This window comes from Dermacentor albipictus, chromosome 1 (genome assembly GCF_038994185.2).
Source record: "Dermacentor albipictus isolate Rhodes 1998 colony chromosome 1, USDA_Dalb.pri_finalv2, whole genome shotgun sequence".
NCBI classification, from domain to species: Eukaryota; Metazoa; Arthropoda; class Arachnida; order Ixodida; family Ixodidae; genus Dermacentor; species Dermacentor albipictus.
Window position 1 is genome coordinate 412,255,482 of NC_091821.1, and position 27,346 is coordinate 412,282,827.

General features: G+C 46.2%; 2 protein-coding genes across 2 annotated transcripts in view; one reads left to right on the forward strand and one right to left on the reverse strand.

Moving 5' to 3' along the window:
- The window catches only part of LOC135913045 (uncharacterized), a 273,676-nt gene that overhangs the window by 167,884 nt on the left and 78,446 nt on the right, over positions 1-27,346 (forward strand). The window lies entirely within an intron of this gene.
- The window catches only part of LOC135913026 (uncharacterized), a 51,961-nt gene that overhangs the window by 10,646 nt on the left and 13,969 nt on the right, over positions 1-27,346 (reverse strand). The window contains exons 8-18 of the mRNA XM_065445664.2: positions 23,804-23,951; positions 22,895-23,055; positions 21,377-21,554; positions 20,358-20,580; positions 19,179-19,329; positions 14,123-14,360; positions 6,162-6,364; positions 5,899-6,085; positions 5,010-5,141; positions 3,306-3,430; positions 1,944-2,111 (exon numbers count right to left, since the gene is read on the reverse strand). Coding sequence (XP_065301736.2) covers positions 1,944-2,111; positions 3,306-3,430; positions 5,010-5,141; positions 5,899-6,085; positions 6,162-6,364; positions 14,123-14,360; positions 19,179-19,329; positions 20,358-20,580; positions 21,377-21,554; positions 22,895-23,055; positions 23,804-23,951 — 1,914 coding nt within the window. The remainder of the gene's footprint in view (positions 1-1,943; positions 2,112-3,305; positions 3,431-5,009; positions 5,142-5,898; positions 6,086-6,161; positions 6,365-14,122; positions 14,361-19,178; positions 19,330-20,357; positions 20,581-21,376; positions 21,555-22,894; positions 23,056-23,803; positions 23,952-27,346) is intronic.

Sequence of the window (27,346 nt, forward strand, 5' to 3'; positions counted from 1 at the left end):
AAGGCTCAAGAGGTGGACGTTATGTTTTATGACAGCATTCTCTCGCGTACTGGCGAAAATGCTACTCTGAGGCATATCGCTCTTATACCAGATCAATAAGGTTCGTGCCTATCACTGGGACTGGTGTTTGATGGAGAAGAAGGCTGTTGGCGCTCATAGAGTTCCGTTAAGCGGAATGCATGGTTACGCTTAGTTCCAAGTGCACTTAGTTCCAAGTACGATGCATTGCATTATATCTGCACATCGTGCAGGAATCATACAAAAGAAATCACAATTAAATAGAAACCTAATTTCTCCCTGATATATCCCTCGGCCACTCTCTAATATTTCGGCAGGGCTTTCATAACGTGCCACACCTTTGTTTTTTGTTGCTGTTGCTTGTCGTGATGCCTTAAAGTAGCAATCGCCTGCTTTATTTTAGTCGTTATAGAAGATTCAACACCGCGTGATGTTGCATGGTCTCTGTCGAATGTTGGATGAGTAACCTGAGCTCAGGAACCCTATTTGCTATTGTTTGTGCCAGTCAGTAAACAACAGAAACCAGTCGGCGCGCTTTTGTTACATCCGTTTCAGGTGCAAATTTCTTATAACCTCATGAATACGGAATAATCTTACTAAACAGTAGAATACGACCATGATGCCGTAATGATAATGTCAGGGTCGGCTGGCTAAGGTCCCAGTTCTTGACTTAAAGTACATGCGATACAAACACCGGGGCTGCATATGTCACGGCGTCTATACACCTCTCACTTTCATAAAATGAAAATTGATTGCTATAGGGTAAAGACGGCAGCTTCCTGGAGACTCGTCCGAAAAATTTTGACAGGACGCATCTCACGATGAGTGTCGACATTAATGCGATTAGCATTGAAGCAGTACAACGACATACCCTAGTGCCAACGCCGAAACGTGTATGCAGCCACGGACTCATCTGTCGCGCTTTGATGATGACGATGATGATGATTTATTGGCATCCCCTTTGAAAGGGCGCGGTAACAAACAGTCACGTAGTTTACTTGGTTTAATCAGGTACGCGGTACATGTTCTCTATTCTAACATTTTCTGTACTTCTCCTGAATAGTTTTGTTTATTTGTTCCCCAAAACTTCTTTATCTACTTTGTACCGCTACCTATCTCTGTAACGGATCCGGTCGTATCAACCTCTTCCCTGCTTTTTCTTCCACCATTACTCTCAACATGTCTTGCCTATCTCGACTGCTGACCGGCTGACGCTTCCGTCCACTTTAAATCCAAACGCTTCTGGAAGGTGTACATTACCTACGGGTCTCACTGGGTGAATGGCATATTTTTTCCGTCGCGCACGCTGCACCATCTAGGGACGCCGCCGAGCACCGGATTAACTCTAAAGGATCTTTTGGCCGCATCGATCATTTCTTTCTTTTTTTTTTGAGCGGCAGGTACGCAAGTTGCACATACCAAGTTACTCAAGTTGTTGTCAGAGGAGTTTATTGAAGAGTGGTACAGGCGTTGACGCCATCTTGAATCACATAATGATTCAAGATGGCACCAAAGGTGTTGATTATTTAACAGCAGTACATACCTAGTGCCACATACTCAGTGACCCAGGTTTGTTCAACGGTCGGTTTTGCACCCTATTTCCTTAGCACATACCCATTACACCATGGAGTGCCTACCAATAAGACTCAAGTTGGCGAGAGAATGGTTTGATAGATAGATAGATAGATAGAAAGAAAGAAAGAAAGAAGGAAGGAAAGAAAGAAAGAAAGAAAGAAAGAAAGAAAGAAAGAAAGAAAGAAAGAAAGAAAGAAAGAAAGAAAGAAAGAAAGAAAGAAAGAAAGAAAGAAGACAGGCCCCGTAAAGTCCGTGAAGTGGCCTCAGAATGCTAATCGCATTATAAGTATCCGAGTAGCGTGTCGATAGGGTTCACTCAGGCTCTCAAGATGGTGCTGCACAATGCCTACCTTCAGCCTCTCCAGCTGCTCTTTGGGCCCCACGCCGGAGAGAAGTAACAGCTGAGTGGAGCCAACGGTTCCTGCAGATAGGATGACCTCTCGCCTTGCCGATACGTTCTGCGGCTGCCCGTACCTCGTGAACGACACGCCCATGGCGCGCTTCCCTTTGAAGTTCACCTGTGCTTCAAGGTAGTGGAATGTGATTCTCCGTAGGTGCGAACAAGCCCTTGAATGCGCATGACGACGGCGACACCGTTCTTCAGACGGGTAAGTTAGCTTGCGCATGTATGCGTAGGTCTATGCCAAATTTAGCTTTGATGCTGAAATAATTGGAGGACCTACCTTCGCGGTCATGTGTGCATTGTACGGAAATTCAGTTTTCGCACCTTTGTGAACTCCGCGCACAGTTTCTCGCTCCACGGGCTAGGCTAAAAGAAAACGTTACAGTCAGTTCCTAGCGCTGCTAAACTTCGAAAAAGAACGAAATACATTTCTAAGCGCTCGTTTTTTTTTCTACATTTGTTGAGAGCAGTAATTTGCGAGCAGGACTGTAACACAAAATACATTGTATTGTTTTGATAAGACCTAAGCTAACATTTCTTTGCTTGGCCCGGTACGCCGTTATTACGCCCGTGCCTTCTTCTGTCATTCCAAAAACCAAGGTGTTCATTATGCGAAACTGACATCTCATGTGGCGACAGCAGTGCCGTAATACACATCCTAGCGAGTGGTGAAGCAGTTTTTAGCAGGGCATGCTTTCATGTGTCACGTCAGCAAATTCGCCACTCATCTTGAGGCATAAGTGCCCAGCATCTGACCTGACTGGCCATCGTCATGCTAGAACACGCGCGAGCGCATGCGCTACGCAAAAAACGCCAATTGCTACGAAAAAAAAAAGCTAGGGGAGATGCGCCGGGCGTCATCAAATGTTGATGTGTATGCGCGCATATGCTATCGTTCCCGTCCCTATCAGACCGCGTCATCGTATTTCATAAGGACAATCAAATCGCCGCATCGCCTCCCATGGCGATCACCGGTTTCCCATATAAGGTGGAAGCTTTGAAATTAACAACAACAACAACAACAACAACAACAACAACAACAACAACAACAACAACAACAACAACAACAACAACAACAACAACAACAACAACAACAACAATGACGACAACAACAACAATGACAACAACAACAACGACGACGACGACGACGACGACGACGACGACGACAACAAAAACAACAACGAACGAACAACAACCTAAGAATGGCCCGAAATCGGAAAGGTTCTTGTGGATTCGCATGTTACATGGGGTCATCCTGGAAGCGTCCTAGCATGCGCGAAGTGATTGCCACTTTGCACCCAGGGCATACCTTTGTGACCTGGCTGAATAGTGCCACGTGCAGGTTCTTGCGTGCCCCGACGATGGGCCGTATGAAAGCTTTGCTGGCGCTGTAGCGCTCGCCGTCGGCCACATTCGTCTGCATGCGAGAGCAGCCTGTGTGCGAAACAAGCAATATCAGTCGTCAGCGCTTTTACGTATTTCGGGAGTGTGCGCTACACTAGAGGCGAAAAAGCGGGTGAGTTCTCTTATGACGGTCAAATGACTCCACAGCATGTTAAACAATACATACGCGCGCGCTGCTCAGTAATAGTTGTTTATAGCTAATTACGTGGTGGTTTTTAGTGCAATTTGACTCATTAAACATCGGCTGGGACAGAGAATGCAATTCTGTGGCGTGAGCCGGTTTATTGAGGAAGCGGACGGCGCAAGACAAATCACAGTGTTGACAGGTCAGCAAGCTTTCTCGTTCGTCATTATCACTTTAGGGCGCATCTTCTATTTGCAGAAATAAGTTGAGAACTAATTAATGTATGCCTTCTGTTAATTCATCAGCTAATTATTTGTTAGCCACCTTCGAGAACCGTCTCCAAATTCTCTGGCGAAATGGCGCTGTTGTACCAATTGATAGTTGTCGTTAGTCCATTGTGTCACGATGCTGCTAACTGTTCGTTGGAGCACCAACTACATTTATCACTCTAATCACTGCACGTAATACATCCCTAGCGAAAATTGAAAGACCTACGAGAGCATACGTTGCAATATACACGCTAGCGTCAATTTTTGTTTAAACCACGCTCTTGCAGAAGGATATAAGGAAGCTCTAATTGAGTAAAGTGGCCACTACATGTTTCAAGTTTTGTGTCGCGTGCTATGCACACATATAATTAAACGCAAGTTTTCTAGTTACTTCCGAATATTTCGACCGCACGGTTCGTCTTGGTTGTTCTGCTTCACATAGTGGGGCTTGTAAAACGCAAGAAATCATTTAGGTTGCGGAATATATATTTCACTTGAGTATTTGCGATACAAAGAAAAGAAAGACAAAAGATAGGGAGTGTGATAGTGAATTGGTTTCGGCTCATATTTACTGCCGCCAGCCAGAGTACACGAATGAGGATGCTGTGCGTAAGTAGAGGGCGTAATTCAGGCATCGACAACATGTCGCGACTTAGAATTCGGGAGTACAACCACGTAACCGTTGATCGTCTGATTGAGAATGGCACAAGGATATAGCCATAATGAGCGTATTTACGACATAGATAGTGCTCTTAGCGTATAGCAGCTTCCTGGGTGGGCACATCCATTTCAGGCTGTGCTGTAACCGCGCCGTTGTCGTGGCCAAATTAGACGCTATGGCGCCGGGAATAGCATGAACTCCAGCGCTACGATGACGCAGCAGAAGGTGCACTTGTGGAAAGATGGCGAAACGACACCGAAAACGTGTCGGTAATGCGTTCGACAAGACTACCGATCAGGTATACCCTTATCGCCATACGAATGCACTCACTTAGCGATGCAACGTGCAACCACCCAAAACTTTGGACCCTTAGCTGCGCATGACATTCTCAAGGTGACCGTGAAGATTGCATTGAAACGGCACAATGGCCTGCAAAATTCAGAACCGTTTGATCGGCAATACAGTAACAGTGTGATTATTGTGTTTGTAGTATTTGTAAGGATGTGTTGCTGGTTCGCACATGTATGCACGCTTAAGAAATAACAAATGTGTCACCTGACTGCGTGGCGCCATTGAAGTCGACGTAGCGGTAACTCGACTGCTTGCACGCCTCCACAAGAAGCTGACTGAGGCGCGTGCTGGTATTGGCGTAATTCACTGGTACTTCGCCGCCTGTTCCATGGTACTCTGCGGGTGTTCACATGGGGTGGGAGGGGGGGGGGGGAGGGTGATAAAAAAAATTCTATTTGCACTTTGATAACAACATCGTTGTGCTATTTTGATATAGCTTAGTAGTTTTATACATGAAACAATGCGTGGCCGGGTACTTTTCTGATATGAATAGCGACATGATACGAGAAAACTGATAAAATATGATTGCAATGCGGCAGCCACATGTACGCCTATGAGCTGTAAATGAGGGTCAACTAATTTCAGGAAGGACAGCGCCTGCCTGTTCAACGCCAGCCTGTTCAGCGGTTGTAAAGGTTCGATGATGAAGATTTGTGTTGACAAAAGTCAACAACAGACATTGAGTCATTAATGTAGGCTCTCCATTGTTGTGCAAGCACGAAGCTGTTGAAAAAGCACGGGAAATCTCGCATCAAGTCCAACTTATGTTGATCAATTCTTGAATATCAGCAGCCTTTTTTTTTCTTTTGCAATCTGCTTTATCTGTCCCCGATCGAAGTTAGAGAAAGCCACAATGTCTAAATTATGCTAGTCAAAAGTGAGCCCGGAGTCGCAAGTTCTCGTCGCTATACGTTTCCTTCCGCGGAACTAGCGAGCCTGCGCAGGCCATGAAGTGATATTCGCTAAAGCGACTCTTCCCAAAATCGCCAGTCGATAGTTACGCTCTCCGGGATAGGCCGGTGCAGACGTTTGTCGTCATCGAGCCTAAAGAACTGGAGGGAAATGTCAGCTGATTGTGATCAGGCGTACTCACGGTCTGGCGTCCCCACGCGGTAGTCTTCGATGTCCTTGAAGTGTGGCAAGACGTCCTCGTACGACCAGCCCTTGGCGCCGTACTTGCTGGCCCACCGGTCGTAGTCCTTCGGGTTTCCGCGGGTATAAGCCATGAAGTTCAGAACGCTGCTGCCGCCGAGCACCTTGCCGCGGGAGAGGGACAGCCGCTGTGTGCAAATGAAATAATGAAAAGCGAGAGAGAGAGCTCACACGTTGAGTTTCGCACATCGGGGAATGTCCAACCTGGTCGCGATAAGCGAACGCGGCATTCCTTTGCGGAACGGTCCAGTAGTCCCAATCGTCGTGACCCCTGAGGTTGAGCGGCGCGGCAGCCGGGACCTGTCGCGAGGGCGTCTCCAGTCCTCCGGCTTCTAGAAGCAGCACCGTGACGCTCGCGTTCGCGGAGAGCCGGTTGGCGATCACGGAGCCCGCAGAGCCACCGCCCACTGCGCGGATGAAAATGTCGTACGTCCGGGAGTTAAATGAAATGAACCGGAACAGTGCATGTTCATCTTTCTTTGAGAGATACCTAAGAACGAAAAATTGGTTACATTGCCTCTGATCAGGGCAGCCACAAGTGCATGCTGCGAATAATTTGTAATTCGCCACACATTACGATTGTAATGTGAGTCTTCTCCGAGTTATCTTCTCAGGGGTTTCGGTAATATATTCAAAGAAATACGGATAATGCCCTGGAAAAAAAATATGTTTCTTTAATGACAGCAAGCACTGTTTCAACGTTGGCATCCGATGTAACAGCAATTAATGATAGACAAAAATATACGATGTCAAAGTCAGCAGTGCGACCTGGTTCTGAGCAATTAATTTCGAAAATAGAGCCCATAACTTTTGATTTAATCTATCCGGTTAAATGAATTCATGTTTTACGGACTCCTGTGGAGAAACTTCAGAGCTTGGAAATTACGTCAGAAAACTCGCAAAGTTCGGCTTACACACAAGCTGCAGACATAATAGCTTTGTATTGCAATTCGAATATATGAGAAAACGTTATCCTGTTAAGCGTAAACTCAAAGACGAAGCCCTTTTCCAGCTGCAGTTTGAGGTCTATGTGAGCGGCCGCGGCCGCTATGTGGCGGTAGTGTTTTTGGGTGAGCACAGCACGAGCCCATGAAAAGTCGCGACCAACTAGAGGCTTACAGCTTCGCTGTAAAACAAGTTGAATTCTCGCTGTTTCACGTGCCAAAACTACGATTAGATTACGAGGCACGCTATAGTGGGGGCATGGATGGAGTAATTTTGACCACCCGGGGTTTCTCAACGTGCACATAATGCACGGTAGACGGGCGTAGTTTTTGAGCAGGCATTCCTTCAGGAAGGAAATATGCCACCGTTACGTCGTTTACCCTCACGACGCCACATGTTTGCCCTCTCAGCGCTTGATCATTTTCTCGTCGTGTTTTTTGTGTTTGTTTTCTTTCCCACTGTATTTATCATTTGTTTTTCTGCCTCGGTCTGTGCCATTCGCTTTGCTAGTGGAGGTTCAAGCGAGCCACGTGTGCTAACGGTATAATGTTGCATGCATTATGAATGTGCGCCGCCTCCATGCGCTGAATACCTGGTATATGTTTTGATGAACGGTCCTTCCCACCAGCAGTTTTGTGTACCGAACGAATAGCCACATCTGCTCCGATGGCTACATTGAGTTAATGCACACCATGCGCTGTTCGGCTGCACCGTATTCCTTTTTCTTCGTGGCCGCCGTTGCGTATACCTGACGTTCTTTCAGTTTATTTTCCATAAAGTCGGAAAATAAACTCAACTGAACGTCGCCTCTAATTAGAGGGGGACGGGGCATCTATAACATCTTTGCTTACTGCCAGTTCTTCTTTGCAGTCATTCTGTGATGTTTTCTCTTCTCCAACTAGGGCAAGCTTCCTTATTCTAGCTTAAGAAAGGTTTATGAGAATGTCGTACCCGATCGAGTATGCATTCGCGAATTACTCATCGCCGTATGGACCAATCATGCTGTTCCGTTTGGACGTGCGGATTGACCATTCATCCCCACGGCTTCAAGCCTTAGCTGCACGTGAAAATCGGAGAGATGTGATCATCCTGTCGATACTGGCTGGGCTAATTCGTACTTGACGCATTCGTATATGGAACGTTCGTGCATATTCGCATACAGGTTGTCCCAGCTAAATCTGGAAGTTTTAAAAATATGCCGAAGCCGTGCTGTAGGAAGACGCGTCCAAATGCATGGTGTTGGCTCATGCACAGAGAAATTGATACTGTTTTTGTATTCTATTTACTTGCATAATTAGTCAATAATTATTAACCGTTATCTAAAGGGAGTACCTCTAATAAGAAAGTTGTACTGAACATCTAAAATTTAGTAGGTTTGAGCTGCCTGCTTGTTACTTAAATATTGTTTTGGTGTCCTAAAGAAATCCCACGATATATTAAAAAAAAAAGAAGGCATATGACGTACTTGTTGCGCGCCGCAATTTCAGTGTTCCCGAACGTGCCACGTATGAACCAACAGCACATTTGTACTCCTCTGCAGCTTTTATGCTATCATGAACCGCCGCGAAGGAAACACATCACTGGCGTACATCGCACAGCCAGCGCCCCCGTGGCTGCCTTGTCACCTATTAAACGGCACCACGCCAGGCTATGGGTGCGCTGTCACAAGCGGCTGCAATCGCAGCGCGCAAGCAGGCATGTCATCGGCAGTCCGCCGTCGACCCACCGCCGTCGTATACCTACCGCTCAGATCGCCGAAAGGGCCAAAGAAAGCTATTCGATTTTATATTTGCTTTAAAGAAGCACAACAAGGAGCACGCGCGAAACGTCTCAAAGAACTAGTAGCCGTTGGCACGGGACTCCTATGCGTGCGATCGGGGCCTAGTTTATTATTTATTGCCAGTTATAGTCATACACTCTAACTGAAAAAAAGGCAACATCTACTACAAACAACATAAAAAAATAATCACTGGTGGTTTTGCGATAAATGCGACAGAAGCGCATTAATGTCACGTCGCACCAACTGAGATCCTGGATCGTGTGTGTGTCTGTGTATGTATGTATGTATGTATGTATGTATGTATGTATGTATGTATGTATGTATGTATGTATGTATGTATGTATGTATGTATGTATGTATGTATGTATGTATGTATGTATGTATGTATGTATGTATGTATGTATGTATGTATGTATGTATGTATGTATGTATGTATGTATGTATGTATGTATGTATGTATGTATGTATGTATGTATGTATGTATGTATGTATGTATGTATGTATGTATGTATGTATGTATGTATGTATGTATGTATGTATGTACGTACGTACGTACGTATGTATGTATGTATGTATGTATGTATTACGGTAACGGCTTCCCACATCTTCACGTACATACACTTTTTACCACTGACGCTCCTAATGCTAACGCATAAAAATATGCAATCATGGCCTAGTGATTGGGGTACTGGACTGCTGTGGTCGAAGGCAGAGCTCCGATTCCACTTTCGTTCATACATTTTCTTTTATTGCAGAGGTCCGAGGTGTGGTGAGACGGGAGATAGCTACCTTACATATACCTAGCGCAGAGTGCATAGAATGAGGCAAAGAATGCTTCGCATTAGAAGAACAATGTGCGAGTGAGCTGGCAGTCATTATACGAAAGAAATATGCTTTATTTATTGCCTTTCCAGAAGAAGAAAAAAGAAAATAGCAAAAGTAGGGACATTAGGCCGTCTCGACTGGATCTCAGGTCGGGACGCGGCAAATTTACTCGAAAGTAGGAACTGTCTAGCTAAATGGAGGATGGTTGGCAACCCTCCGCTGCCCCTCTTTCGACGGGCCCAGTCTTGCTTTTGACGCTATCCTTAATGGAACATCATGTAGGCAAATAAAGTGAGACTTAGTAAATTACGCTCCTGAAATGGGCAATTTACTTAACGGTGCTGCTATCCCAGCGTTTTTATTGCCAGATAGGACTCATGCACATAAAGAAAAAGAAACATTGGGTTGATTCCTTTGTCATAGGAAACGGTAGAACACGAAAGTGAAACGTATCTTCACAGAAGCTGTTGCATGTTTGCTTTGTGAACTCACGGTCCGCTACAGCGGAAGGTGCACAATTTAGGGGTCGGCGACCGTGTTACAGGTTTGCTTGATGTGCGGCGTCCTGTCGGCTAGCGGCGTCCAGCTGCCGAGTCGCTACGGCGACGGCACGAGAATTTTCTTCCGACTCCGTAGTGCCTTAGGCAGCCAGATGGTTTGCGACACGCTGAACTTCAGGAATGCGAGTCGCAGAGTTTGCAGCATGCGCCGCGAACTAGCGATGGCGTTCTGCTTCACGCTGGCATTCTGCTTCAGCGCGGCGTGTCTTTCGCCAGACTAAAGCGAGGTTCGCTCGTCAATGCTGTTGCCTTCCTGCGCCGCTTAGCGTACTAGTTTTCTTAGTTGGCGTCGTCGCAAGCGAAGAATTAGGTAGCGTGTATAAGAACTGCTGATGCGTGTTGAAGCTGCGTTCCGTAGGCGACAAGGCGCCACAGGCTAATCCGACTCGGAAGACAAGCAATGTGCGCAAAGTGCCAACACCAGGATATATATCGCTGTGGAACCTCCGATGCGCTGCGACTACCGGAGCGCTCCCTGTCGAATTCGTGTCACGATGCAGTATTTCGCGTAACGCTCCTACCTCAATCTTGCTAGCTGGTTACAGCACTGCCGAAGGTATAAGGTATAAGGCGTACACAGGTAATATCCTTGCGCAGCGGTATATAGTTGCAGGCCTAACTGGCTGATTATTGAGTATAAACTAGAGCGTTTTACTTTTTATCATTACGTGATACGGTACTGCGATATGTGACGTGTTAAAACGTTTGCGCGTGCACGTCGTATACCGAGAATTAGTGTGGCAACTACCGCTCGTAACCGTGATGGCATGGTAACCGTGATCCACTATAACAACATGAGAGTGCCCGTACAGGCCGACCATCCGCTTCAATCCGAATTCGCGCTTGTTGCTGGCTAGAGTTATGGTGTGAGCACCGGGATTGAGAAGCCGGGTTTGGCGATTATTTATTCTTCCAGTCTGCTAGCGTATAGGCTACAGAACCACATTTATTTGCCTCCGTGCTATTTATTCATTGATTTGTTCTGTTAATAAGTAATCTTTTCTCGCGGAATAAATCGAGCAACACTTTTGAAAGGGCAACCTCACGCGTGCATAGAGTCTACACAGAGCTCTTCTCTTTATTCCCTATTATTAAATTGGCCGACTTCTCGCGGAACAAAACATTTTTTCAGCCTCGGGAAGCCTAATAGAGCGCTGCTGTCATTTCTGAAAAGTACTTGTTTGACTTTGTTGTTCAACGATCATGTGCGTGTATTCACTGCTGTTCCCTTTTCTGTCGCATCTGTTCCTTTTCCATCAGTGCGCAGGATAACTACTCGAATTAATCGAAAGCTACTAGGTCACTGGTCACCTAACTGGCCTGGCGTTGCTAGATTGCCTGAAATTGGCAGGTCCTTATGGCCGTCTATGTAGGTTGTCCCAGCTGACGTCAGCCTAGCTGCTGTACGAAAACGAAAATAGAAAATCAAATTAAGAAATAATTCTTGTGTTTTACGTGCCAAAACCACGATGTTATTATGAGGCATGCCGTAGCAGTAGACTCTGAATTAATTTTTACCACTTCGGGTTCTTTAACGCGCACGCATTGCGCAGTACACGGGCGTTTTTGCATATCGTCCCCGTCGAAATGATGCCGCCGTGAACTGGAATCCATCTGCCCCCCCCCCCCCCCCCCCCCTTCCCACCCCGGGCTTAGCTGCGCAACGCCAAAGCCACTACACCACAGCGGTGTGCAAAGAAGTAAAAAGGCGGTACAACATACGATCCTAAGACTTCTGGCGACCGTACACTGTAGGTTCTATAACTGTATACCTTGCACTGCGTTTTTAAAAAATATATTTTCTCTTCTTTTTGTTTATTAACTTAGCTACGTTAGCTGGGACACACGGTAGAAAAAAAAAGGAAAAAAAAAGAAAGCTGCGCAGGTTTTTGTTATGACCTACTAACAGCGCGTGTAAAACACTTGAGGTTAGAACTACGCCCTTTGTTGCTGTTGCCTTCACATGGTCTCTGAGTAGAGAATGAATCAAGAAAAAAACGAGGAAGGAAAACCGCGCTTGAGGTATTCTAAATGAACACGCCATCTACTCTGTGTTCCATTGGTCGCAGCAACTCAAGACAACTCAAGACAACTCAAGACAACTCAAGCACAACTCAAGACAATGAGAATCCTAATGACGCGTGCTACTTAGTGACTGCTGAGACTATAACCATCGTTCACAATCACAATCATCGTTCCTTTGTAGCAATTTCGCTACGTTTGGGTGGATGTCTGATTTTTCCTTTATTTATTACTTCCCTCCACCCTGCGGGTTTCCGCGGAACTGTTACGCCAAACAAGCTGCCACTCATAATTTATCACGACAACGCTGTTGCCTTTCGGATTCATTGAGCATCACTACTGCGTTGTATGCGCAACAAAAAGGTAAAAAAAAAAAAACCGCGGCCTCTTGCATCGGCATGCAACTACAGTTTAAATCACAAGCTCATGTGTCTTTCGAACTCATTAGGTAGCTAAATTATATGAATTAAATTTGTTTTTTTTTTGCGGCACAGCAGCCGAGTAGACCATAATGCGTCTATTTCGTTGTGGCATAACCGTGAAAAATATTTGTGTAACAGTCTGCTCGACAAAGCTAGGACCAATATGACACAACGATTCTATTCCAATGCTAACGCGTGGTGGCGGTAGCCCGGAGGCCATTGCATTGCGCTGGCGAACTCGACAAGGTCAGGGGTTCGATCCCGGCTTTGGCTGTCGCATTTTGATGGGAGTGATATACAATACTACTACTACAACTACTACTAATAATAATAATGATAGTAAATTAATAAAAAAAGAAATAAAGAAGTCCTGCACTTAGATATAGGTGCACGTTAAAAGTACCCTAGCTGTTAAAAATTAACCCGGAGTCCCCCACTATGCGGGGTGCTTCGTAATCATAACGTGGTTCTGGCACGTATAACCACATAATTTAACTTTCCAACTTTTTAAATTCCTGAGCTATTCCTCTTTACACTTGGTCAGTGGTCTAACCAGCGCTGCGCGCACTTCATGCAGCAGTCGGCTGGCCGTGAGCGTCCAGCCTATCTATTTTAGTCTAATTAGTATATCCAATTAGTCTATAAGTCATACCCTTAAACTCCGAAAGGGTGTAAGAGCGTGACTTATAGGTCGCATCGTTGGTTTCCAGCGGTACCATGGCGCTTGATTCACGGAATTGCATGCTGGAGGAAGGTGTGAGACGTTGCGACATTGCTTGCCTTTGAAACAAAGTGCAGTTTCCGCAGCAATACCCTCACGTAACAACCCACAGCCCACTCTTGCCAAACACCTTGATATGCTTCTGCACAAACGCTGAGCACGAAAGGTTCACGTACTTCGAGAGCGCGAGAAAGTGTCCCGAGCAGTTTATGGTCGTAGCCCTCAAAAACGTGGCGAAGATATGTTGTTCGCGTACACTTTATTGTATGCAGACTGGAAAACGTACCAGCATGAGTGCCCGGGCTGCGGATATATATATATTTCAGATCCCGCTGTTTGCGAACTTTTAACACCGACTCTATACGTTTCTCAGTACAGTGAGGCACTGCACTGACAGATCGTTGCCGAAATCATTCGTATGATCAGCGGAAAAATACACAGAATGGGGACCAAACTATAGTGTTGTTATAGGGGTTGACGCTTCGGCTTTCACACGGAAGCGCAAGAGCACTGACTTTTGAGCTAGTTGATTAGGCATAGCAGATCACGGTCAAGCGCGCACAAACAAGGACTAAGTGAGGACAAAGTGAGGACAAAGTGTCGTCTACTCCTTACTTTGTCCTTGTTTGTGCGTGCTTGACTGTGATCCACACGGAAGCCTTGGTCACTCTTGAAACGCCAACCACTTTAAAGCACCACTTTGGCGTTCTGTTTCGTTATTGCTTTTTTTTTATCTCTGCTTCTATAATATGAATATACGTTTCGTCTAGACGATTTGTCGTCCGACTATCGCTTTGTAGGTCGAAGTCAGCTTCGGACGGGATATTGGTTTTGTCCCACGGACTCAAACGCTCACATCGTGCGACTGGCTTCGCGGCTCGCTCTCTTACCGATGACGTAGTCGTACTCCTGCCGCAGCGGGCCCAGCTGGTAGTCTCGAAGGACCGGCAGGTCAGTGAAGGGCAGGTGAGTTACCAGGTTCACCAAGGCCAGCAATAAACTCAACTCGCTCTGGGGCGCCGGCGGAGCGGTGGCCCACGGCGCAGCGCAAGCGGTGGTGGCGTTCGGGCAGCCACTCATGATGACGGCGCTGCGTTTTTTGTTTGCAGGCGCGCGAAATACGTTCGTCTATTCGAGGCGCGTGCTTTTTATGCCTCTCTTACGTTGCCGTTCGACGGAGAGAGAAGAATAACAGACGCGAGGAGAGAAGAGAAGCTGGAGTGTGGAAGCCAGTTTTGAGCTGGTGAGCAGGTGTGCTGTCTGGGCGTTGCTCTCGCTTCGTTTGATTTCGTAAATGTTATGTAGATTATTTCGCGTAGGGTATGCCGCATATGTGCATAAGCATATGCGCGCTCCGTGCGCCCCCGAATAACGGACAGCCTGTTTAATGGATGCTCCGATGAGTCAAACTGCCTGGGCACTCGCTTATAACCTCGGACTGGGAACGATGAGGATGGTGTGTGAAGCTTTGCACGCTTAGACGCAGGCAATGTGGGCGCAGGTCAACATAGCAACACATTGAGAGAACGTCGTGTTGTCCACGCCCTCGCACACAGCGTGCGGGCACGTGACGCGCTGTTCGACAAGGCGGAAGGAACTGGCGCGACGAGCCGCAGACAAAAGCGTGTCTCCCAGGAATGGGGCCGGCCTTCGCATGTTGTCATGTGACGCAATTCTGAGATGCCGGAGCGTTTGTTAAACCGGCGTGCTGCGAGTGGCGCGTGTGGAAGAGCGGTGACGTCGGTTGAGGGAGTGGTTTACTGTTGCGAAAATAAAGTGGAAATTCTGTCTTTGTGAGGGGCGTAAGAGCACTAATGAGAATTAAAGTCAGCGCTGCTAGAAGAGAGGGTGGGTACAGTACTTGCGAGGGCGAATATTTTGGTGGTGTACAGGGTGTTCTTCTTTTTTAGACAATCCATATTTTGTATAAGAAGCGAATAAGCGCAGCGAACGTGGCCTTTATGCACGCGAATTCTTAGGTGAAGTGCACATATTTTTCCGCTAATAAGGCGAGTTTCACGAGACTAATTAACAAATGTACACTAATGGACATTTTTATAGATACCTCAGGGCCAGCTGTTTAATTGAGGAAATTGAAGACTCACATTTTAATGCACTTTCAATTTTCAAATCTTGAAAGTCGCACCTAACTCAGGATATCTATAATCGAATCTCAGCGCTACATCCAGGCAATATCGAAACCGAGCGTCGCGTAAGGTAGCCCCGCCTGTCACATCAGACCGAAACACCCCTGAGGCGGCGAGCGCTAGGCAGTTGGAATGCATCGCCAGTCGTGGCAGCTACTGATACGGCAAGCACGTGCGGCTGTGTGTCGGGTCAGGATTTGCCCGTGGCGTGTTATCATTGAAACTTCACCCCGCACTTCTTTGCGGGGCGTTGCCGTTTGGTGCGCGGTGGGACGCACTCGGCCTCGATATTGCCTCGATTGAGCTTTGGAATTTGATGACGAATACCTCTAGATGGTGCAATGTCCAATATTTCTCTTTTTTTTTAAAGATGCGTCTCTATACTGCCTCCAAACTTGGCATTTAGACAACTGCACCCAAGGCAGTAATAAAAAAAAAGAACTTTATTACGTTGTTTATAAGTTATTATGGAATGTTTGTTAATTAATCTTCTGAAGCTCAGGTTATTAGCGGCAAAGTATGTTCAGCTTGCCTGAGAACTCGTCTACAAGAACACCAAGTTCGCTGTGCTCAAAACGACTTTATATAAAAAGAAAAAAAATCCGCATTGTCTAAAACAAAGACACCTTGCATAAGGCTGAAAGGGGGGGGGGCTGAGTGAATTTAGTGGTTTTTTGAGAGCAATATAGAAATGTGGAAAGAACGATGGCCTGTTCTGCTAAACATTTTTAATTGGCGATTTAATTAGGGCCTGCTGGTGGGCTCGTTGGTTCTGAATCATACTGAACGAGCAACAGCGCGAAATGACGGGAAGGCGAAACACACAACAAGCGTGTGTCGTCTTCTCGTCCTCGTCACTTCGCGCTGTTATTGGTTCAATGTTGATTGGCAAAATTTTTGAGTGAGAATGTTTTGTATTTCACACGTACTTACGTGCACCATACATAGATGCATATATACTGTACAGCACATAACCACATACACGCTCACATTCTAGTGTAGGGAAAAAAAAAGTCTTGAGTAGTTGTTTCAGAAGTGCAATACATGGACAACGATAGCTGAGGGAGCTAGGACGAACCGCTGCTTGTGACGAGTCTTTAGTATTTTTCGTACTTTCCACTTAGTGCTCGGAAGGTAGTGACGAAGCAGTTCGCTGTGGTGGCGTTGCGAGATCCTTCTAGTGTGGTTTATCTGGACCATGTTCTCGTCCTAGCTCTTGGTTCATTAGATACGTTATTTACATGTGAGCCGAGAAAACTGCGATCGCCTATTAAGATGCACGTTAAAGAATCATTTGTAGTTAAAATTCGGTGCCGTAAAGCCATCGCTTAAAGTGTCGATTAGCAGATTTTAGTTGATTATGCAAGCTTGTAAGTGCGACTTCTAGCGCTCATAATGTCCGACAACGAGCATAAAGCACTTGTTAATGTATTCGCGCCGGTAGAACCGTTTGTGCGGAAACAGTCGGGGCGATACCTGAGAGGGCGCATAGACTGCATGACTTGTTTCGGATCCGATTGGTTGGACTTGCAACTGACGTAATGGTTACTTATAGGTGACGTCAGGTGCTGTTCGGAGCGCCACAGGTGCGAATGAACGTGTGGTCCACGCTAAGCACCTGCTCCGATCAATTCGAAAAAAGTTGATTAAGTCTTCAACCAGCCGCCACTGTAGATCGAAAACATACCACAGCGACAAATTGAGCTTGAAGCGGGACACTGAATAGTAATCTAAGAAAAGTGCTACAATAATTTGTAGGTGGTCTGAAAAGATTTGCTAAAATTGCAGGCAAATGCACACATGTATAGGGGTTTACGAGTGGCAGTTTTTGACACAGAATCGAATACTAATCGAATATTGCCGGAAGCTAATCGAATCGACTTGAATATAGAATACGTTTCGAATCGTTTTCGAATGACGAGCAGCCATTTTAACAATTGATGCAAAACGGTATTCGTATCCTTCTAGTATTCATAAGCTTAGTAACTTTTTGTCATTGCATTGCGCATTATCAAGCATTGTTTATCGAAATGCACGAATGGTGCATTAGGAACAATTAAGCAGCTTGTATGTTTATACAGGACCTTTGGGAGAGTGCGAATTATCGCTGTTCTTACGTAAGTTCAACAAGTCACTTACGTAACTTTTACTCGGCGTATGTTCTCAAGTTTTATGCACATGGTAGGCCCGCGGAGATGAAAATTATTGTACTTTGGCCCCAATTGTATGTTTGATTTCGCACACTTGATATTTTAATGTATTCGGACAGTATTCTAAAAAATATTGGTATTTACCAATTGTGACTGTTCAATTCGAAGACTGAATCGAATAGGACGCTATTTTATTCCTCACCCGCTGTGATTGCTTAGTGGCTGTGGTGTTGGGCTGCTAAGCCCGAAGTCGCGGGATCGAATCCTGAAATCGAATCCGGGCCAAGGTGGCCGCATTTAGATGGGGGAGAAATGCGAAAACACCCCTGTACTTAGATAAAGGTGCACGTTAAAGAACCCCAGGTGGTCTAAATTTCCGGCGTCCCCCACCACTGTGTGCCTCATGATCAGATCGTGGTTTTGGCACGTAAAAGCCCATAATGTTTATTCGACTGCCTATTTGAATGGTTCGAATATTCGCGCACACCTGCATAATACAAGAGTCCCATTAGGTGATCCAAACCGACGCTTCTTTTTGAACTGCATTGACAGTGCGAACATTCCTAAAAAACATGCCCTTTGGTGTTTCGCGCTGTTACAAGATCTTTATCCCACATTGTTCCGCGCCAGAACCTACAACACACACAGACACACACAGACACACGCACACGCACACGCACACGCACGCACACACACACACACACACACACACACACACACACACACACACACACACACACACACACACACACACACACGCACGCACACACGCATATATATATATATATATATATATATATATATATATATATATATATATATATATATATATATATATATATATATATATATATATGATGCAGTATGGTGCATTACTGTGATTCCTCAATGTGTGCACTATTGTTTCGTCTTTATTGTTCTCTGCAGAACATTAAGGAAGATTCCGACTACCTTTCCCGCTGAAGAAAATAGCCGCAAACTATTTCAGTAAGCGTACGGAAGGCCGAGAAAAAGAAACACAGCACTCACACAGGACTCTTTTTTTCCTTTCTATTTAGAACTTTGTTTGTCCGGAATGGGTAGTAGAACACAACTTTACAAAGTGTGGCGCAAAGAAGCGTTGTGCAGCGTTAAGCGACGTAAACATTCGTTGAGGAGGTAGAGCAGGATGCTGTTGGCCCGAGACGGATGTAGCCTTGCAAGGCATACCGGCCACTGCCGCGGCCGGGCTTTCAGGAAAATTTCGGGAAGTACGTCACCGTTCAGAAGCGCAGCGTGGAACGGGTGAGCAAGATGGTGCGCACAGCTAGGCGGAACAAGTACACAGAGCCGTATTCTGTGACCCATCCCGCGCACGGTGTCGAGACGGTCCGACCGCCCCCCTTGACACAAGTGCACCATGAAATTAGTCTGGCAAGCGTTACCAATCGTTGGCAAAGTCCACATGGCGTAAAAACTTCACGAGGAGTCGGGATACCTCCCTCCCGAATGTCTAGCGTTCACTCGGAAACATAATGTCGTCCATGCTATACCGTGCAGAAAAGCCCACAGGCTGGAGCGCTTCAAACGAAAATTTGCGCCCTGTAACGAGTCCAGCACACACTCCAACAAATGGTGTTCAACGTTGCCGGGAGCCTTGCGAGTCACACATCATGGCATTGTCGTTCCTCATTGTCTTCTATGATCATAGCTGCCGCCTTGCTGCCGATCATCATTGCAACCGCATGTGTGTGACCACTCACAATGTCGGGCATCACAGAAGCGTCGGCCACTCGGAGATTCGTCACGTTGCCTCGGACCCTGAGTGCAAAGCAAAGGCACGACAGTACATACGTAATTAAAGAGTGTGTAGCTCTGTTGCTATAAAAAGGACACTCGTGATGGCTCTTTCGCTGTGGGGCTATGCTTCTAAGCACGAGATCGCGGGTTTGATGCATCTGCCGCTTGCCATAGGGAGAAATGCGAGAACGCTAGCATACTTAGTACTGTGACCATAGCAAAATTCTTTAGACTGCATGTTAGGAGTCTCGAGAATCTCTCAAATAGACTGTTTTCCACCGCCGCGATCCAAGTTTTATTATGATTAGTTTTTGTACCGCGACCACGATTTGAGAACCTCTGTACATAAGGACTGTGGTTGTAAACTTTTGGCAAATGCCGCGCATATCATGTTTTCTTATATACAGAAAGCTTATACATGTGCAGAGTCATAGTCTCGTTTCAAGCGCAGATAGGTATCTAGGCCTGAGTTGCAGGATGTTGCGATTAAGTTAAGTGTTTTCGTTATCTATACAGCGGGTGCCAGATGACAGAAAAGTGTGCATTCGCACCACGGTTGGTCAAATGGAAGAGAAAACTGCAAGTTGAGTTCCAGAGATCCCACTATGATTGGAGCCTTCCAGATATCACTGCTTTAATGTAAGCCCAGACGGAAAGGAGCTTCTTAAACCCATCTGTTGTGCGTGATGTCAATGGCTGTAACTTAATTCTTGACGCGTCCACACATACACCAGGGTTTAAGGAACCTCTCTTCTTTGTTCATTGGCCATCTTCAGGGTAAATGTGGGCATAGCAAGAAATAAACAGGGAAGCAAACTGGCTAAGCTCTCTGCTAGCTGCACGCGCCGCGAATGCATACGTCCGAGAGGAAGGCGACCGAGAAAAATACGCGCGGTGTAAACCGAGGGCGCAGCCCCCGTGCAGCAGTTAGACACATGTGGCACATAGGCAGACACGTCATTAGGCAGGATTTGCGCAGCGCTCAACGCATAAGGCCAATATTTACTAGTTTTTTTTAAAAACTTAGTCTCACGCGATCTGTTACTTACCGGAGTCGTTCGTCTAGGACAGCTTCCGAGTGCGATCCCATAGCCACTGTGCAGCACAGGTGCCACATGGTGTGCGCGGCATGGCGGAACAGGCACTCGGTGTAATTCTGGCTCCACAGGGATCCCGCCTCAGCGCACGGAGGGAAGGTAACGTTCCAGGGCTCGGCACCGATGCTCTGCATGGCTGCTGTGCCCAGCACCTCGTCAATGAACTTTCTCGTGCCTGAAACAAAAGCGCGAACCACTCACAGGCGCACTTTTCTCCCCCTATTTGTGCTCTTTTATTCCTACGGCGCAAAGCACATTGCAAGTTGTGTGTGCAACTCGCCGATTCCGGAACGGACGTCTCACGATCGGCGCTTTGTGGAACGTCTGTGTCATGTTGTGCGTCAGTTCGGCGAACACGTGGTGTTTTGCGTGCCTTATGTACCTCTCCTTTCGCTGAAAGAATCGACTGGCTCAAGAACGCATCCCAAGAGCGGGTTTCGCAAATACTCAGCTGTGCCAGCATTCTTAAATGAACGCTTCCAGCGACTGGTCTAACTGTAGGAGATGTCAAGCATTGCGACTGACGAATGCGTTTGTTGGGCCGCAGGCACTTAGTAATTTTGTGTTCTGCGAGAGTGTTGTGATTGCCTGTTTCAGTTATACCTTCATTTATATCGAAGGCTCAAATGTGAAAGTGCTTTCTTGCTACCCCATCCCCCCCTCAACGGTTACCAACCAAGAATCGCAAAAATAACGCGGTAAATTTATCTCGTAGCATGAATTGCTGCTATTATCGTCAGGTTCTCCGATTGAGGCTCGTGCAAGTTTTGCGCGAATTTTTCCGCGCATGTAGTCGTATGCTGCTTACGATGGGTTTCTCCTTTGTTTTGTATCCCGTCTCCGTTATATGCAGCTTTCTTTGAAGATGCAATGACTTTACGTTTTTAACTAGGTTGTTTAACTAACCAACACAGTTGGGAAAGGGTGTGCGGGTGTAGGTACGCTTGCTGCAGCCAGCGATGCATCTTTACCTTCAGCGGCCCTCTTAACATCGTCAGGGTGATCGAGAATTCTCGGGTCGATATCCGGGTGGTCGTAAGGGTCAGCAGATCGAAGTGTGATGGCGCCCCTTGACTTTGGCCGATTGAGGATCACTATGCTACGAAAGCCAAGCCTTCCGTCTGTAGGTCCAATGATGCCGTCAAAAGCCTACAGCAGCCAAATAATATTCAAGTAATAGGTTAGTGAAAATCAGCTTGGTGCACCATGTTGAGCTCAGCTGCTCAGCATCAAACAATGAAGAGGAGGTAAGGAGAATGACGAAATTATGCAGACATAAATGTTGGAGAATACGCAAGCGAAAGGTGCCTTCAATGAGTGCGTCCAGAGCTCTGATGGGCAAAGAGAAAACATGGGCAAACAGCAACCTTAACAGGTCTCGTAAGCTTGTCAAGAGTCTAGCAGTGTCGTGAATTAATACTAGTGACTCACACGTTATGGGTGCGCGGAACGCGCAGCAAACGCTTGCAGTAACTTTCGTTGCGGAGTCAGTCGAACGCTACACGCTAATTCCGCCTTCGTTTGCAAATTTCAGTGCTGCGCACCTTCCAGAGCACTCCTCAACGCACACAAGATATCCGCTGTTCCCTCTTCATTCCCGTCCATCTTTTACGCTGATTTCTCTGCTACGCATGCGCGGGTACGGTGAGAAAGCTGAATTAGACATTTCTTGTTTCTTCCCTAATCACGCCTAAACCCTGCAGCAAGAGTCTGAAAGGTGTCACAAATGGCAAACACGGTTCTTTTGCAGCCAGCTGGCATCGAAAGCGGGCACAAGATTATGTGACGTCTGCATTCCTAGATGAACGGTACCACTCAAAGGCACCACTCAAAGGCGCCACTCAAGAGTTATATTTTGTGTATGGGTCATTCAGTTTGGCGCGCAGCGGCTTCGTGCTACTAAAAATAATGCTTATTTTTCTGCTTCAGTTTCATGTTCAGTCTTTCACAGTCGATGATGGCATATGTGATTTGCTGTAGCTGAGACCATGTGGCTCCATTAATTTAATAAATTCAGGATTTTTGTTTTACTTGCCAAAAGCGCAGTCTGAAAATGAGGCAAGCCGCATTGTGGGCCTCAGACTCCGGATTAATTTATACCACTTGGGGTTCTTAAACGTTCGCCCGATGCATGGTACGCACTTCAATCGTGTGAAAGTGACATCATCTTGCGAATTATGTTTGAAGGTGAGAGAGGTGACACTGATGGCTCGCTCACACAGGCTTATTCACCAACTGCGATCGTGGAAAAGGCTTCCCACTTCTCTCTTGCGACGTTACTCACTTGTCGAGTGTTCCTTGTGTTCCAATGACTTCGGGTGTCACTTTGCCTGCCACAGCGCAACAGAACGAGAGGCATCACCACTGAAATGAAATATTTAGCTTCTCCGTGCATGCTTGTTTCTGTGCGTATGCGCGCGTGTGTGCCTGTGTATGCGTGCGCGTATACGAGCGTGCGTCTCTATGTGTGCGTTGCATAGCAGCCTTACCTCTGGTAACAGGCCCAGCTCCACCATCGCGGATTTGAAAAGCTCACTGGCGGGCGAGGTCGAAATCGGCGCTATTTCGATGTCAGGAATGTCATCGTCCATCGCATGGTCGGTGTGCAGGAACTGCAGGAACTCGGTGCTCGCCGGTATTGAGATTGTGCCTTCCGGAAACAGTGGAAACAAATAACAACTCCAGTTAAGCGTGGGATAAAAACTATTTTCCTGTCTTTGACCGCAGGCGGGCATCGCGCAAACTTTGCGTCGTATTGCTAAGCGCCCCTGCTTCTCGGGCAGTCTCACCCCCGTATTCATGATCGCGCCTTCACTGAACGCTTCGCCTTGAGCCAGCCGAGTCGAGGAGGCGGCCCTTCCTTCACTGATGTCGCGAATGCGTTTAATGAACTTTGCTCTCGGTACTCATATCTGCCTTGAAATGTGCAAGCAGGACTGCACCCAGAAGTGTATCTGTATCGAAATTTAAATCGAGTGCGACTGAAATATTTTCGGAGAAGTGCTCGATCATCATCAAGTTAGACGTGCATTGACTCGAGCCTACTTGAAAGGGCCAGCTTCACATGGCGGGACACAGCTTAATACGTTGGTCGTTCTCATCTTCTCACGTGGCCTGTACGTTTCATTCGTTTATTATAACGTCTATAAGAATTTATTGTTACCAAACTAGTGCTTGAGCTATGAATAAAATACTGAAAATTAAGGGTTTATCCCACCCATTTGCCTCTAATGAAAAGAAACAATGCCCAGGAAACATCGTTCAGAACTTTGTAGTTGTGTACCGTCGAGCCGCTGTCGACTCCTGGAGACGCCATGAATATATGAACGCGAATGAGATCTGCTTAACCGTCCAGAATAAGAGTCCACAACACTTTACTACTGCCTAGCCTAGCTTACCAGTTCTATTCCAGTTATACTGCTCGATATCATCCAGGCCGAAAGGCGGGATACCAGCATTCACGTTCATACTGACGGGAGGGGCCATCTGAAGCACCACGTGGTCCTGTAGATTGCGCCCGACTGGAAGGTCAGCAATCACTGGAATCTGTGCATAAAGAAACAGGGCTCAATGTGACAGCACATAGTGTGCAATTTGCGGCTGAAGGATTAGTTTTTTTTTTCTTTGCAGCTGTATGTGAGACTCCATCAGCAGCCTACAGCAGTCTGGGACGTTCATTCGTGCTGATGAGCTTCCGCAACATAATTAGATAGGCGCAGGATATGGCTCAGGCCTGTCGTGTGCTTTTTTCTCACTGCGAGGTTTTTTCATCATGGCTGCTCTTTCCGGCTCGTTGAGTGCGAAATTAAAAGAAACTCGGAAAAAAAGCATAACTAATGAGAGCGATGTAGAAATCCATATCGTTATGACAAACTTGTCAACTTCGCTTGAGCTACCCTGTTGATGGGTTTTATGTTAGGCAGTTGCTACGCTCGGAGAGCAGAGTGCTGAACATTTCTTTTGCGGCAATGTCTGCTCGTCATCTTTATAACTATCGTGCCGACACAATGAGGTCCGTTTATTAATATTTCTCACCAGTAAAAAAAAAAGAGACGTACTTAATTGGAAACTGCCAGTGCTCTCGAAAATGTGGCCAAATATAGTAAAACAGAGCTACCTCTACCCAAAGAATTTGCCAGCACTCAAACGAATCCAGAATGTAGACCGCTACTCCAGATGGTTCCATGTTAGAGGTGCGTGCTTTGCCGAAGCCGCAAATATTAGCGTGTGTTTTTGTAAACAGCCGTTGAATGTGTTCCTCGTTTAGCAGCATCTTCAGAGCAGCTTCCGGGTTTGTCGTGAAGGCGTTGCGAAGCAGACGTGATGAAGTCTGCTCTGCGTGTGACAAAAGCAGGGACTGACCTTCATTCGTTCGTGCGTAAGTTCTAAATTATTCGCACAAGTATTCGTGAAGGCAATGCCCTGCCTTAAACTGCGACACTTTCTCGATGAATCCGATTTCGAAGGAGTTGCTCAAGACAGCATGCAATGCCTGCAAAGCCTGACGACCTCTAGCGCGTCCTTCGTTTTGATGCCTTAATCGAGATCCTCGCTGCGTAATAAATTACTCCCCTCTTTTCGCTCATTACATAACGGGTGTCTCGGCTCTGGCAACTTTTGTGCCTTCAGGTATGGCATACCAGATTTCATTAGCATGTTACCTTATCCCTAGTTCACGTACTACGCGATGCCCGCGGTTCAAAAGATGTGCTACAACAGCCGCCATGGCCGTCAGCCATGGCGCTGGCTAGCACTCCCAGGACTAGATTCGATCATCATCATCATCATCATCATCATCATCATCATCATCATCATCATCATCATCATCATCATCATCTACTTCTTCTTCTTCTTCTTTTTCTTCGTCTTCTTTTTCTTCTTCTTCTTCTTCTGCATGTTTTACGTCCACTGCAGGACAAAGGCCTCTCCCTGCGATTTCCAATTACCCCTGTTCTGCGCCAACCGATTCCAACTAGCGCCCGGGAATTTCCTAATTTCATCGCTCCACTTAGTCTTCTGCCTTCCTCGACTGCGTTTACCTTCTCATGATACCCATTCTGTAACCCTAATGGTCCAACGGTTATCTAAGCTGCGCATTACATCGCCTGCTTAGCTCCATTTTTGCCTCTTAATGTAAATTAGAATATCGGCTATAGCCGTTTGCTCTCTGATTCAAACAGCTCTCTTTCTGTCTCTTAACGTTATGCCTAGCATTCTTCGTTCCATCGCTCTTTGCGCAGTCCTCAACTTGGTCTCAAGCTTCTTTGTCAATCCCCAAGTCTCTGCCTCGTATGTCAGCACCGGTAAAATGCACTGATTGTACACCTTCCATTTCAATGATAATGGTAAGCTTCCAGTCAGGAGCTGACAATTTCTGCGGTATTCGATCCAACCCATTTTTATTCTTCGATGAATTTCCTTCTAATGGTGAGGGTTCCCTATGATTAGTTGACCTAGGTAAGCATACTCATTTACAGACTCTAAAAGCTGGTGATCTTGAACTCTTGCCAAGATCAGTTCCCTTGCCCGGCTATTCATCATTAGCTTTTTCTTCCGCATAATAATCTTCAACTCCATTCTTACACTCTCTCGGTTACGGTCCTCAATCATCTGTTTTAACTCGTCTTCAGCGTTGTTGCATAGAACAATGTCATAGGCAAACCGAATGTTGCTAAGAGATTCGCCGTCGATCCTTACTCCTAAGCCTTCCCAGATTAATAGCTTCACTACATCTTGGATTAAAACGACTGTTAATCTATCTTCTCCGGCCGCTCTTCCTCGTTTCTTGTCTTGTAAGGCCCTTCTGACCTCACCGCCAGGTATAGGAGGAGTTTCTGCATCCTGTTCATTTCTGTTTCTAATGGAGGTATCCTGACTCCTCTGGGTACTATACAGGTCAGCACAGAATTCGTCCGCTGGTTTTAGTATACTTTCGAGATTGCTTATGATATTACCCTGCTTATCTTTCAGTGCATACATCTTGGTTTGTTCTATGCCAAGTTTCCTTCTCACTTATTTCAGGCGGCGTCCACTTTTTACGGCTTCTTCAGGCTTTCTCACGTTATAGTTTAGAATATCACTTATTTTCGCCTTGTTGATCAATTTGGGCAGTGATGCGAATTCTATCTTATCTCTTGAATTGGACACTTTCATTCTTTGTCGTTTCTTCATTAGGTCGTTTGTTACTTGGGAGAGCTTGCCTACAGGCTACCTTGGTGCCTTGCCTCCCACTTCAATGGCTGCCTCTTAAGCCAGCCTAGTTACTGTTTCATTCATCGCCTCTACGTCATCATCATTTCTCTGTTCCAAGCCTGTATATTTGTTTGCAAGTACCAGCATGAATTTGTCTGCTTTTACCCTTGCTGCCTCCAGGTTGACCTGTTTCTCCTTGACAAATTTTACTCTTTCTCTCTTCAAATTGCAGTGAATCCCAATCCTCACTAACTTTTTATCACTGCACTTTACCCTACATATCACTTTTACATCCTGCACTATGCTGGTATCGGCAGGAAGTATGAAATCAATTTCATTTCTTGTTTCACCATTAGGGATTTTCCAGGTCCACTTTCTGTTGCTACGCTACCTGAAAAAGGCGTTCATTATTTGAAGTTTGTTCCTTTCTGCGAATTCTACCAGCATCTCTCCTCTAGCGTTCCTAGAATCGGCGCCGTAGTTGCTAATTTCTTGCTCACCAGTCTGCTTTTTACCCACGTTTGCATTGAAGTCACCCATTACTACAGTGCACTGGGTTTGCACTATTCTCATTGCTAATTCAACATCTTCATAGAACTGATCTACTTCATCATCATCGGGACCCGACGTTGGAGCGTAGACTTGTACTACATTTCATCTGTACCTATTATTAAGTTTGATTACGACTACTGCTACCCTCTCTTTATTTCTGTAGGATTCGTCAATGCTGCCCGCTATGTCCTTATGGA